The sequence below is a fragment of the Maylandia zebra genome, linkage group LG2, assembly GCF_041146795.1.
Source record: "Maylandia zebra isolate NMK-2024a linkage group LG2, Mzebra_GT3a, whole genome shotgun sequence".
Classification (NCBI taxonomy): domain Eukaryota; kingdom Metazoa; phylum Chordata; class Actinopteri; order Cichliformes; family Cichlidae; genus Maylandia; species Maylandia zebra.
In genome coordinates this window covers 45,379,882-45,394,139 of record NC_135168.1, presented here as the reverse complement: position 1 = coordinate 45,394,139, position 14,258 = coordinate 45,379,882, and the positions used below count along the sequence as shown (strand labels likewise).

The window sequence follows — 14,258 nt, the reverse complement described above, 5'->3', positions numbered from 1 at the left end:
CATTGTTTTAGTTTTCTTGCCTCTGGACGTTATTAAAAAATAACTTAAGAGTACAGGAATCTACTGCTTACAGCTTGTAGACATACACAGCCTCTTACAAGGAGACAACTCTATTTTAAGCAACTATAATTTAAAAGTTTGAAGAGCACATTAATTATTTCCTTAAACCCAAATCTGGGGTAAATTAAAGGGTTGGATTTTATACTGAGCCTTAGTTAAAAGCCTCCTTAACCTTTAATCCAGTGTGATACTATCCATCAAATTCTCTTTTGCTTATCCCATTCAGGGTTGTGGGGGTGCTGGAGCCTACCAAGGCCCAACCTGGAAGATGGTAAATTCATACCCAGGCAACAGTGAGGCGACAGAGCTAACCATCATGCCACCGCTGCCAGTGTGATATTAAGTTTCTGAGATGGGCTTTAAAATCCAGGTCACCTTCATGTTCTTGTTCAATGATCTCCATTTTTTTTCCAGTTTGATCATATTTTGATATTCATTACATGTAACTGATGACCTGTATTGATTCATTAGTCTTAGGTAGGATAGAGCTAAAGGCAAAAAACAAAACAAAATACTAACAATTTTTTAAAGAAAAGTGGTGTGAGTGTAAAGTCTGGATCTTAACCTGCCAGGAATGATGGCGTTTAACTCTCCTGGGGCATGATTTGTGCCAGATATCAGGTAACGTGCTCCTAATATGGGAACAACTCCCTCCAGTGTGCTCAAGAATGTCTGTACCCTGGATTTACACTCCACAGAGGAAATGGTAATTTTACAGGACCACTTTGGTTCAGGCTTGACTTGAGTGCTGTTTACATTTCACACATTCCTCACATGAGTCGGCGTATTTGATTTTTGAAGACAAATAACTGCAAATTACTATTCTTTTATTTTATTTAAAAAATCATAGTAAATTATATAACAATATCAGAGAAAGTTTGATGCTCTGCAGAAGACATTTTTTCTCCCTGTGCACCATTGAATTCATACATTTATGACAAGGTTTGCAAGGACCTGCACAACCTGAACACATGGCTCTGATCAATGTTGTAGCTCTTGTGTCACAACAGTTGCTGTGTGCTTACAGTAATGTGACGTGTTTGCAGTTAGCGGCTTATTATTAAGTAGGCACGCATGCAGATGCATATGGCTGGAAATAAATAGATATAATGGGTTTTTTGGCGTCGGCAATGAGCTGAATGAACGAATCTGTATTTATGCCAGGTGTTTGACTAACCATGACAGCCATTAAAACGACAAGTAGGACCTTCTGACCATTAAGTCCTTCCGCCAAATCTTCGCCGACTTTACAAACAAATGGATCATCAGTCATCTTTTTCACAGGCCTGGTGTTTCTCAGTGGATGGATATGGATGAAGTTCAAGCGATGATTGGCGGTTACGGCTATAAAAGGTGCCATCTGTGTTACATAAGAGCAGCACCTTTTCAGCATTTAATCATCACTTTGTAATTGTGCTGGAAGAACCTTGGGGCTTAAGCTTGCAAGCTGCAAGTATTTACTTTGAGTTTTAGAATGAGTCATCTTGATGTTATTCGTCTATTCGTTACCAAAGAAGGAGGCAAGTGAGACCAGCACAGAAGTGGGACAAAAAGTGTGTGAAGTTAACAAGTCAGGCTATTTTTATTTTATTTTTTATTTTTTTTGTAGGATGAAAAAATGAAAATAAATGTAGCGAGCGTTAATAATTTCATACCACAGGTTTCCTGTAGCGCAGACCTGCCGTGACACTCACTAATGAATGTAAAAGTGTCAGTGCTCGTTGATGCAGATAAATGATAAACGATTCGTTTGTCTTGACTGCAGTACCGACGAGAACTTCGCTAAGAGGGCTTGTAAATTCCTGGCTGAGGTCATTGTTTATGAGCGCTTACAGAGGTTTGGCTGATGTCCTCAAGCTTTTTTTCTTCCTTTGCTCCCCCTGTCTTTAAAGCCTCGTCGCCTCAGCAGATTTCACCTCTCGGCCAAACCCACTGGACGCACTGCTGGCGTAGAGTGAAAGGCGCTCATCTTTACGCGTTGCAAAGGTGAGTCCAAACCGCAGCACATTATTAGGTAGCTGCTAAAGTTCGCTTTAGTTTATGTGAAACAAGGAGCGATTTATCACAAGGATGTTTGTGCCAAAAACTTACTTACTTAAAATGCGTAATTGTTACTTTTCTTCCTTATCGGACGGACATTTCAGACATTTAAGTTAATGACGCAAAGGGTCGGTGTGGAAATAGGTAACATGCTTGAATTACTCTGAAATCAGCTCCTTAATTTCACGCACTATGACACGCAACAGGTGATGCGCTTTGTTTGGGGCGTCAGTCCGCATATATTTAAATGAAGAAGAAAATGTTCTTTTATGTATGCCGTATGTTTATAGATATATGCTTATGCTTACTTTTATTAGCAAATTAACTAATTCTAAGGTAATCTGTGAGGAACTCTTATATACTATATAATATCTGGATATAACTCATTTACACTAATAAGAATAGTTGCAAGAATATTGCTTTGGATTGGAAATCTAGTAGCAGTTTGTACTGACATATATGTGCTACAGATAAGTTTTTGTTTGTATAATGAAGAGCAAAACCCAAAGGTATGATGTGTGGCCATAAACTGTTACAACATAAACCAGCTTACCATCTCCTCCCTTCCCGTTTGGGCAGCTGCCAAACCAAATGCATGATGTCATTAAAGAGACCTGGAGATTACAGCTTTTTCTTTGGAACACTGGACCTTTTTGTGTTTCCAGTATGACTTCACCATCCTTCAAAATCCATAAAAACGTTGTACTTAGATGGGACATAAATTAACCCAGTTTCAAACTGAAAAGACTTTTTCACATGGTTATATGTTCCTCCTGTCTAAGTCTTTTTTCTTTTTTTTAACTTTTAGTAAAATCAGCATAAAAGCAGTGTACACATCCAAGCAGAGAGTGACAGATTATTCATTTATAAAGCCTGATATGTGATATATGATTGATATACATTTAAAGTGCTATGTCTCAGTGCCTCTGAGGGTACCTTTCCATCAACATCTGCCACACTTAGACAACTGGGGTGGGGGGTGGGGGCATTAAGCCAGCAGTTTATCCTGACAGAGACATACTTTAGTTAAGAGGGAAGTTCCATCATTTCTTTCAGACAGAGTGAAGAGAGAGACAAACAAAGAGGTTGTGCCTGAGTGCCGATGACTAAGTTGTTGAAACGCATGAAACGGCGCTCTCACCAGCCCAGAACCTAAATAGGCAATGCTGCTTGTTTATCTGTGTGGGCCGACCCCGCTGAGAGGAAGTAATATCCTCTCTGTGCTCTGTGTAGATGTACTAGTCCTCCTTTATTTTCCCTCTTTAGCCACACAAAAAACAAACAGAAAATCGCTGAGAAAAATATGATTGGGATTCTTTATCATTTAGAAAGGACAGATCATGTTGTTATACGGTCTTTTATATACAAGTTCTTTTTTTTGTTGTTGTTGTTTTTTTGTTTTTTTTTTTTAAATATTATCCATACAAAACAGTTCATGATTTAAAAAAACATTGAAATGTATGCATGATTTGCATGCCTTTAAATAAATAATTTAACATTTTTGAATTCTTTTATATACAAGTTCAATATCAACACAAAAAGAGCAAATTTGCACTGCTTGATATTAAAGTTATGTGCAATTAAGTGCACGAGTGTGCAAAATGTGCCAGTTTACAGTCATTACACAAGCATGATGTGGGACTGAGTTCAGCAGATTCAAATAGCTATATTTATGTTCTGTATATGCTTTTATACAACTGCTATAGCCGTCGGTTAAATGCAGCTGAGTGAAAAGTCGTGCACTTTGGAAAGTATGACTTTAGTTCATGTTAATTCAGCAATCATTATCATTCAACAAATAATTATGATGACATACATCATGGTGTGATTTGGCCTGTAGAAGTAGGTTAAAGACTATGAAATTTAAAAAATAAATGGTACCCTTTCACTCTTTGACATTATTTTGTACATACAAGTATAACATTGTTTTACTCTGACAACCAGAACGCTGACCGAACCACAGAAACTGACAGGGGATATTTCACCTTTACTTTTTATCATTAATTAAATATTGAATCCATTGTCAAGTACACAACTGGATTTCTTCTTCTCTGTAAACTATCGCTCCTTGCATCAGCAGAAAGAAATAAGTTCTTTATGTTTAGAGGCTTGAGCCATGTGAGAGCAATGAGCACCAGGGAAACGAACTTTTAGCTTTAGTCTGAAAGTTATAGTGCGTGACTGTGTGCGTGTTAGCAACACTCACATCTAAGATGTATTAGTTTAACGGGTGTTACTGTGTTGATCGACCGTCCCTTGTGGCCTTTTCGTTAGAATATATTTGACCTCGGCGTGTTTGGGTCTTGCAGTCTCATCCTGACCTTATGTCCATCTTGTAACACGGCTCCGTACATGAACAAATGGTTGGTGTGCTATGTCGCTGTGTGTGTGTTTCTGTGTGTGTGTTTGGTGATTCACTGTTCCCCTGACAAAGATAGTGTGGCTCAGGCTGTCTGCCCACTAACCAGATTTGGAGGGTGACTGAGACACTGAGATGTCCAGGACACGAGGTCATGTTGAGAAATGAGCTCTCAGACAAATAGACAAGGGTTTTGTTGCTGTTGGTAACAATGAGAATGAGGGTGGCTGCCTATGTCAGTCACCCCAAATGACTTGCTATTATTCAGGAAGTACAGGCCAGATTTCCTGTTTCTCAGCGCTGCCAGCTTAGAGAGGTGTTAGATAATGAGCTTGAAACCTCCACCTAAAAATTCATCAAATTCATTGCGTCTTACAACAGGAGCAGTTTCAAAAGTACACACACTGTGTGAGAGGGCATATTACTGCCTGGATTACTGTCTGTTTCCATTAGCATTGTGAATGACTTTACAGCCTCTGTCCTCCTTTTTTCTCTAAATATAAAAATGGCAAATTTATTACATCACCAACCAGGATTTTCTTATTTGGAACATATTTTAGTGAGTCAGCTGACCAGGGGTTGTTTGGGTTTCCCAAAAAAGGATAAGTAGCAGCCAGGTACTTGAATCAAATGCACTTGAATCACTGATCGTCAGTAAATGTGAGCACATCTATAACAGCAGAGATTTTGGTAGTTTGCTGTTCTGGAGCGTTCAGTTGTGTCTTAATGGAATGCCTAGGAGGAAAGACATCAGCAATGATCTCAAAGAAGCAATTGTTACTGCCTGTCAGTCTAGGAAGGGTTACGGGGTCATTTCCATACTGCCAGGCTTTGGGATGCTCAGAGAAACTGCAAAAAAACACCAAAAACCGAAGTGCTACACCTCAGATGCTGTTAGCATGTTAGGTTTGAAAAGCTGAATCTGAACAGGCTACAAGACTTATAGAACAATGCCCTTTGGACAGGCGGTACTAAATTGGAGATGTGTGGCCATAATGCAGAACACCATGTCTGGAGGAAACCAAAAAGCATGTCAGCACAAATACCTCATACCAACTGTCGAGCAAGGTGGCAGAGGGTGACGTTTTAGGTTGTCAGCCATCTGTCTGACAGCTGACTTTTGACCTAAATGGGGGCAGGCAGCAGGCCAACGATCCCAAGCAGAGGAACAAATATGCAGCCGAATGACTGAAAAACAAAAGAATCATGGTGTTGCAAAAGCCTAGTCAAAGTCCAGACCTCAACCGGACTGAAATGCTGCGGCGAGACCTTAAAAGACCTGCAAATGAACTGAAGCAACGTTGTACAGAAAAGTGGGACAAAATTCCTCCACAATGATGTGAGAGATTGATAAAGTCATGCAGAAAACAATTACTTTAACTTATTGCAGGCAGTTCTGCAAGTTAATGAAACGTGGATGTACACTGTGTCATGTGTTGTTCTTCATTTGAGGTTTTACCTATGTAAGGAAATTTAAATTTTAATATCTGGATGAGGTAATTTTTCTATTATGTCCTGATGTATAAAACCTTCTAAATGACAGAGTGTGTACCTTAATATTGGACCTCTACTGGTTAAAAAATAATAAGAGAAAGACAAAAAAAGAAAAATCCACCGTTTACCACGCCATCATAATTACTCCATTATCAGTTATCCAGTTTATCAAACTGTTAGACTGTGACCTTTCCAGTTTGCCCCACCCCTTATGATCAAAATTCACATGAAGTCAAGGCAACGATGAGAGGAATGCATCGCAGTGCAGACAAAGAGATAAAGACCAAGATAGATGATCCAAACAAACTAAAGGAGAAAAAGGATGTGGGGCAAAATTATCTGGTTACAGACATAATAATCTGAAACAAGACTTAAAGTTAAGTATGCAAACAAACTGAGAAGTAACAGATTTCCTGAGCAGACCATCTCCTGGAGATTTTTATAGGCTGGAGAGTCATGGCGCCTCTCGACATATTGATTAGTCTTTGTGGGTTTGCAGTAATTGCGTGACAGATTATAAAAGAGAACAAATGTAATATTGTGTTCTATGGTAACGGACCAAATCGAATCTGTAATTACAACCAGATGCCCTTTAAACAGTGTGGCACAAGCACACAGACACACACTCACTAGTTTGTGTGTATATTTAGATGTGTTTTGTGAGCAACATAGGACATTTTCTTTTCTATACACTAGTTAGGGAGTAAATAGAGAGTTTTATGGTTCCCAACTCATTAGATTTTACTTTCTGTTAGTCTGTGGGCTTTCAGTTTCCTTTAATTTTCATCGTGGTCTCATATTTCTGGCTTTAAACTTGTCTGAGTCTAAAAGCTTGAATGAATCAGAAGAAAGTGCTCTCTGTAGTTCTGCATTTGAGCTGACAAGATGATGAGAAAACAAGATGATGGTGACCATAATGTTTCTGGTATTAGTAGAAACAGTGGAAGTTAACTGAATGTAAGGAAGCTTATTTCCTACATAACATTAGGTCAAACGCTAGAACACAACTTTACTGTTTTAATTTACTCATAATGCTTTTATATCTTTGTTTTAGGAAACAGCATACAGGTAGTTTCTTTAAAATTGTTATAAAAATATGTTGTAGACGACCTGCAAAACAACGGGCTAACATAGTGGAACATTTTGATACAGGTATTTACCTCAAGGAGTTTTCATAGACCATATCAGAGCTAAAGTAATGTGAACATATTAGTTATATTTGATATACTGATTGATCCGGTGGTCAAATAGCTCCAAATAAATGATAATGTTGTTCCATATCTGCTGTTTGCTAACCAGAAAGGGGTTTTTTCTACTCATGACTTGGGAACCTGTCTGTTGTTCCTGTAAAATAATATCTAATCATTTTGGCCTCATGTTTTGTTAATAATAACAAATGTTTCTGTTTCAGTTGTTGGTCTGGGTTAAGTATTGTAACTGCATGAGGAGAATTTGTTTTTGGCAAGAGTATTAGTGAGGAATGTGTGGGTGTTTCCTCTGGATTTAAATACAATATTCTTTCCTGAAATCTGAATCAACGAGATAACAGAGAAAGAATTCAGCACTCTTGGCTTCATTTTTTTTCTATTCTTCAAACTCCACTAGTTTTTTCCATAGTATCCACTCATGAATATATAAGAGGAGATCTTTATATAACTCTCCACTAAACAGCTGCCCTCCTCATCTCAATCAATATCAACTTGTTCCTCTTGTGAGTCATCCCTTTGAATTATCCCACATATCAGCTGTACATCTTCTGAAGAGTCTTACAAAACATTTAAAGTCAGGGCAGTGGGAGTATCTGTTATCCCTCACGGTCATCATTCAAACCCCCCAGGCTGTGTTTTCCTTTTTTTTTCACCTGCTGATGTTACAGCAGAGGAATCCAATCTGCATCACCTAATCTCTGCATCATACTCTCTCTCTCTCTCATCCATCTATTCTCTAATGCATTCCCTAAAAAGGACAGGAGGGGTGAAGGTTGGATTTGGATTTGGGGTCGGGTCACAAAGGGGTATATACAGCCCCCATTTCTTAACAAGATGTGTGGTCTCCAGGTTCGACCCTCTGTGGATGCTACTGACCCTGTTTTGTCTTTCTTTTCTTTTCTTGTTCTTCTTTTCGGCCTTTCTGGAACGCAAACATGACATACAGACACTCAGGTAAAAACTTTTTGCCTGTTTTTTTGGTTTTTCTAATCTGATGCAAAATGTTTTTGTAACAGGTAAGAAGAACAGGTCTGTTTTCAAATAATGAAGTCAGTGTGTTTTCTTCTGATTGTTTTCAGAAAAACGGAGCAGGTCCACTGAGATTTTCTCGATGTGTGAAACAACCTCACCTGTAATATGAATACGGGCTATTTTTAAATGATCAGTTTTAACATCTTCAGGTGGTTTAATGAAAAACTTCACTGACGTTCTGATACAGATATAACATGTATAAAAAAAACAAAACAACTTGAATTCAAGGAACTTTTTTTCACTTCAGAAGGTGGATGAGTAAATTAACACCACAATTAAAGCTAAGAAATTTTCCCTGTACTTTATTTACTTTAGATGAAATGTTAAAAAAAAAATATATATATATCCACAGAAAAAGCATTTAATAAATGTTAGTCAATTGTACTATGTGATAAGTATGCCAGTTTATTTTACCTGAAGCTGATGCAGATGAACACAACAGCCTGCAATGAATTTTACCTTCTGCATGAATATAATATTCAGTATTTATTGAAACAGTGTTTAAAAGGCCATGATTCAACTCACAATGCTCATTTTAGAGGACGGGTTCGTGATTGTTAAATAGCTTATCTATCTATCTATCTATCTATCTATCTATCTATCTATCTGTCTATCTGTCTGTCTGTCTGTCTGTCTGTCTGTCTGTCTGTCTGTCTGTCTGTCTATATATAATTTTGTATTTTTCTGCAGTAAAATAACTTAATAGACCCAATAACTCCTCATTATATTGTATCATCATGAAAAGGCCATGTTGTACTATGGATTTGTGGTTTAATATTACAATGTGTGGATGTTCAATTATGTAGTGACTGTTTAAAAGTGTTCAGGGGCCTATTTTGAAATTTTGGAAATTGTTATTGCCATGCACCTTTACCTCTATAACACTTTCACATGAAGATGGGAACACTTTCAGTTTTCTTTAAGGAATGTTAAAGAACAGAACACTTCAACAGATATTATTTCGGCTGATATTCAGTCTGTCCACTTCTTGAAGTGATCTCACTGTGACCTTTCCCACTAAAGAAGACTCCTCCCCGAAGGGAGCACAGTGGTATACACCTCTCCCACCACAGCTGAGCATCATTGTACATCACGGCTGTTTGACAGGGGGCAGCTGTCACGCTGTTTGCAACAGCAGATTAAAGTACTGGGAATGTGTCAGCTGGAGCCACAATAGCTGCATAGTCCCAGCAGTCATCAGTCTCCATCCATCTACATTTGTCCACTTTGGAAGGTCAATGGACTTTAAATAGAGTGTCCAAGTCTAAAATAGATCTCCGGGCTTGCTGGGCTTAGTAATGTGTACTGTGTGTGATTTGACAAGGTTGACTGTGTTGGACTGAAGGGGGTTTTGCCATGAAATGCTACAAGGGGGTGAGTTTAGGTGGAGTAAGGCGTGTCACTGCTCAGTCCCCAGTCCAGTCTTTATCCCTTGAGCACAGCTGCAGAACAGAGCACACCACATACCTCGCATCGCTTTCACGTGGCTTTTATTTTTATTTTTTTAACCACATCTTACTTAAATAGCTCCCTGCATAAATGTTTTCTTTGCTCCTATGGTTACTGGGACAATTGTCATACCCTGCATTGTTTCCTCCATAGCTGCTGTTGCATCGGATTAAAATGATATCTGTGTATCCAAATAAATCAATTTTTCTAAAGTTCACAGACTGTTCAGCTACCCTTTCTGGCTTCCAGATAAGCTTTTAAAGTGATCTAGATAGTGCTTATTTGTCCACACTATGCATAACTATTTATTCCAGAAAATTACTCACGCTGGATGTCAACTGTGACAGGAATGCAGGAATGTTGACCGATAAAGTAGCAAAGCCACTCTGACACAAAGTTTACAATATCATCTAATAAAGTGATCTGACCAAAACGCAAGACAAAAGATCGAATGTGGGCCGGGGCTCTGGGGAGACAGCTTTGAGGTGGAGGGGGTGAAGGGAATGCGTCTAAAAATAAGCTTTCCAGGGAGAGCTTGATAAAAAAAAGTCTACAGGCCAGGAAACCTGCAATCAACAAGTAGACATCTGTGGGCTGCTTTTTTACCTCACTCACACTTCTCTCATCAGTTTGGTATGCTGCTGTTAGAGCCACATGTCATAGTGTCTCAATGGGAAAGCAGAAAAAACATATACATCTTTCCACTGAAGACTAAATATAAATTCAGCATCTATTTTTTTAGGTTAAGAGGTCAGATGTATATATGCATATATGTGGGTGGAATTTATTGTTGCTTATATTCAACCTGTCAATATAAGCAACTTCAAACTTTCTGAGCTGCAACTATAAGGGGTTCAGAATGCTTCATATGTTGATTCCATGCTGTAGAAAATGCAACAGTGCCCCCTGCTGGTGCTACAAGGAAACATCCAGCCATGTAGGCAGACCTAAACGTGGAGAGCAGATTCTCTGTACACATTCAGTGACACTCTCCTCCTCTCGTCTCCTCACAGGTCCCAGGAGTTATCTAACCTCCACCATGACTGATCGCTTTGACTGCTACTACTGCCGTGACAATCTGCATGGCAAGAAGTATGTGAAGAAGGATGACAAGCACGTGTGCACCAAGTGCTTTGATAAGCTCTGCGCCAATACGTGCGCAGAGTGCAAACGCCCCATTGGTGCTGACTCCAAGGTGAAAATAGTGTGGATGGAAAAGAATGATTTTTTTTTTTTGTTTAAGCTTTGAGTGTAATGTAAAGATTTCTTACACAAATTAATATATCCTAAATGCTATTATACTTAATACTTTTATTTGGTTAAGTGCAAAGATCCTAAAATGGATTAGGGTTTCGGAAGCTTTCTAGATATTCCTCGCAGATTCCAAGGACAAAATAAAAACATTTTAAAGGTCATTTTGTAGAGAAAGGAGACTTCTGATCTGCGTATAGGCCATTTTCACATCAGCCATGCTGAGTAGACCCTGGGTGGCAGCTATCTAAATTTTAAAATGCCTTTTGTAGATGTAAATCGTCATTGAGGCTTTTGAATAAACGTGACTGAAGTGCAGACTGTCAGCTTTAATTCAAGGCTTTTAACTAAATTATAAACAGTTTAGGTGTAACAGCCAATTTTATTCACAGGGTCTTAAAGTAACTGGACAAACTAAAATAACCTGACATACGGGATTGTTCCTAATAACTTCCTCAAAATCCTTTGAAGGCAATATTTGCTTGACGTTGCTGCTTGTCCAAATAATTGTGGACCTAACTGTATGTACTATATGTTCAGAGTGCTCTCTGGCTGTAACTTGAGGTCTGGCTATTATAAAGCACCGACTTCTGCCTTGAAAATGCTCTTAGTACTCGGTCACAGGCAGTTAACTGTGTGAAAAGATGTGTCATTCCTAATAATGGAGCTTATATACCTCATTGTGCATTTCCACCCTCTCAGACCTCTAACTCCTTCATGGCTCACCACATCCTACTTCACTTCATTACCACTTTTATGCCAGTCACATAGGTTTGTTCTCTATTCGGCCCCTGAGCCTCAGTCCACATGATGAGTAAACAAACTCCATTTTAATGAGGTCTGCATCAGGACTTAGTGAGGGCACCTCTGCTCACCTCCCCACCCCTGCTTTTCCCCCTCAGGAGCTGCACCACAAGAACCGCTACTGGCATGAGGACTGTTTCCGCTGTGCCAAGTGCTACAAGTCACTGGCCAGTGAGGCATTCAGCGCTCGGGATGATGGGAAGATAATGTGTGGCAAGTGTGGCTCCCGAGAGGATGGCAATCGCTGCCAGGGCTGCTACAAGGTGGTCATGCCAGGTGGGTTTGCACCATATACACACCTTTTCTCTCTGAAAAGTTTTCATGACATTATTTCTGTGGGTAATAATTTTTCTATAGAACATTATTTTGCGCATACAACAACAACACTTTAATAAACACGGCAAAAGTTATAGGATGTAATGAATTCTTTCATTTTAAAAATTCCCTCGGATACAACAAGGTAGCATGAACCTTGATAGTAATGATAGTACATATGATAATATCAGACAGGGCACTGATATATATATATATACATAATGTCCCTCCTCGTTATAGACTAAGCAAATTTTCAGCCCAGATAATTCGTTTTCAATCATCTTGTTATTCAGGATCTCAGAACGTGGAGTACAAGAACAAGGTGTGGCATGAGGAATGCTTCACCTGCATTGAGTGCAAGCAGCCAATCCGCACACAGAGTTTCCTGGCCAAGGGTGAGGACATCTACTGTTCTCCCTGCCACGAAAAGAAGTTTGCCAAGAAATGCTTCCACTGCAAGCAGGTACAAGCACAGACTTTATCATTCTCTACATTTAGTTATCATCCCGTTGTGTTTGACATCACAATCAAAATATCTGCCTTTCCAAGCCCATCACCTCTGGAGGGATCAGCTACCAGGACCAGCCATGGCACTCCGAGTGTTTCGTGTGCAAAACCTGCCATAAATCTCTGGCAGGAACTCGCTTCACTTCTCATGAGGACAACATTTACTGCGTGGACTGCTACAAGACTGATGTGGCCAAGAAGTGCCATGGCTGCAAGAACCCAATAACAGGTCAGGGAAGCATCATCATTTGTTTTGTTGTCTACATAATGTGCGCTGGGATTCATTTTAAAAAAATGATCTAAAATGTTTTGCGTACTTTCTTCGTGTTGTTTCTCACTCATTTAAGACCAACGTTGTTTGGAGTAAGGTTTAGAAGTACTGTGTTATATAGTTAGACATTTATTGTATCTGAGAGCAAGAAAAGGGCAACACTTTGTTTTCATCTCTGGCAGACAACCATTTAAATTACTTCCAATAAACTTTCAGCACAACTTCAATTTGTTCAGGCAGCACACAGCAGGTCAGCTGAACAAGCAAAAATATTACAATTTGTCTTGTGGCAGGCATAATAAATGACTAATGCATGAATAAGCACTTGGATTTAAATGGAGATTAGTGCCAATGATAGGGAGCTTTTCCCTCCTTACGCAATTTCCCCTTTTAAATTTAATCCTTTAGCTCTTACATGTTGTTTTGGTCTCAAACGGTAAGATCATGTATTACATGTTTTGGCCTTTATGCTTTATGTCAGGGGTGTCAAACTCAAATACACAGTGGGCCAAAATTCAAAACTGGAACAAAGTCGCGGGCTAACGTTAATATTTATTGAAATATATTTATTCCTCCAGATATAAGAATGAATCTTTTCTTATGGACTCAAACACATTTTGCTAAAAAACTGAATATGGAACAAGCAAAGCTTAATACTAAACAATATATATATTAGCTGTATAATACCAGTAGGCCAGCTCTGATAGTAATTTGGTATGGCTTCGCGGGCCAAATGTAATTAGGCTGCGGGCCAAATTTGGCCCGCGGGCCAGAGTTTGACACCTATGCTTTATGTTAACATCCTTTTTTTTTGTATTAAAAAACACCCTCGTGTGTCTCTGTGCAGGGTTTGGCCACGGCACCAATGTGGTCAACTATGAGGGATTGTCCTGGCATGAGTACTGCTTCAACTGCAAGAAGTGCTCCCTCTCCTTGGCCAACAAGCGCTTTGTCATCAATGGAGAGCACATTTATTGCCCCGACTGTGCTAAGAAGCTGTAAAATGTGCAAACTGTTGTGCATCTGAGAATTTGATGATGTGGAGTTAACACCTAAACTGACTTTTTGACAAAAATTTGCAAGGTTGCTAAACTACAGGCTGTGTCAATTAACTTGCATTTATCTATGTAAACATAACTGCAGCTTGTTTCAGAGTCAGGGATTGGATACTAACATGACGTATTTTCTTTGTGGGTTTGTGATGTGCACTATATATCTAATACAGGATTTTGTAGAGCCTATTGAGACAAAAGTCTTTTCAGTGGCTTACTGGAATCTTTTGGGGGGGAAAATGCTTTTAATATGCTTCCTGCTGCTAATACATACCAGCTTTGATTAATAGTCTGTTACATCTCTGAATGCACAAATAGAAAACGAGAAAACTGTTTAGATGAACCCATACTGAAATATAAAGTGCTCATGTATTCTTAATGAGTGACATTAAATGCAAAACATGAATAAAAACAAA

General features: G+C 39.0%; 2 protein-coding genes across 4 annotated transcripts in view; both read left to right on the top strand.

Moving 5' to 3' along the window:
* slc9a6a (solute carrier family 9 member A6a) overlaps positions 1–2,042 on the top strand; it is a 19,263-nt gene extending 17,221 nt beyond the window's left edge. The window contains exons 17-18 of one of the 2 annotated variants that reach the window (XR_013093648.1): positions 287–331; positions 1,953–2,032. The gene's annotated coding sequence lies outside the window, so the exon portion shown is untranslated. Of the gene's footprint in view, positions 1–286; positions 332–1,952 lie in introns of both variants that reach the window. The other variant, XR_013093649.1, reaches the window with a different exon arrangement.
* fhl1a (four and a half LIM domains 1a) lies at positions 1,865–14,258 on the top strand. 2 transcript variants are annotated; one of them, XM_004545709.6, is made up of 6 exons: positions 1,865–2,046; positions 10,656–10,837; positions 11,796–11,973; positions 12,306–12,475; positions 12,562–12,748; positions 13,638–14,258. In XM_004545709.6, exons 2-6 carry the CDS (start codon positions 10,682–10,684, stop codon positions 13,790–13,792), a joined length of 846 nt encoding a protein of 281 aa, XP_004545766.1. In that variant the 5' UTR covers positions 1,865–2,046; positions 10,656–10,681; the 3' UTR covers positions 13,793–14,258. The 2 variants fall into 2 exon arrangements, with proteins under 2 accessions (XP_004545766.1, XP_004545765.1); XM_004545708.5 differs by lacking the exon at positions 1,865–2,046 and adding an exon at positions 7,984–8,115.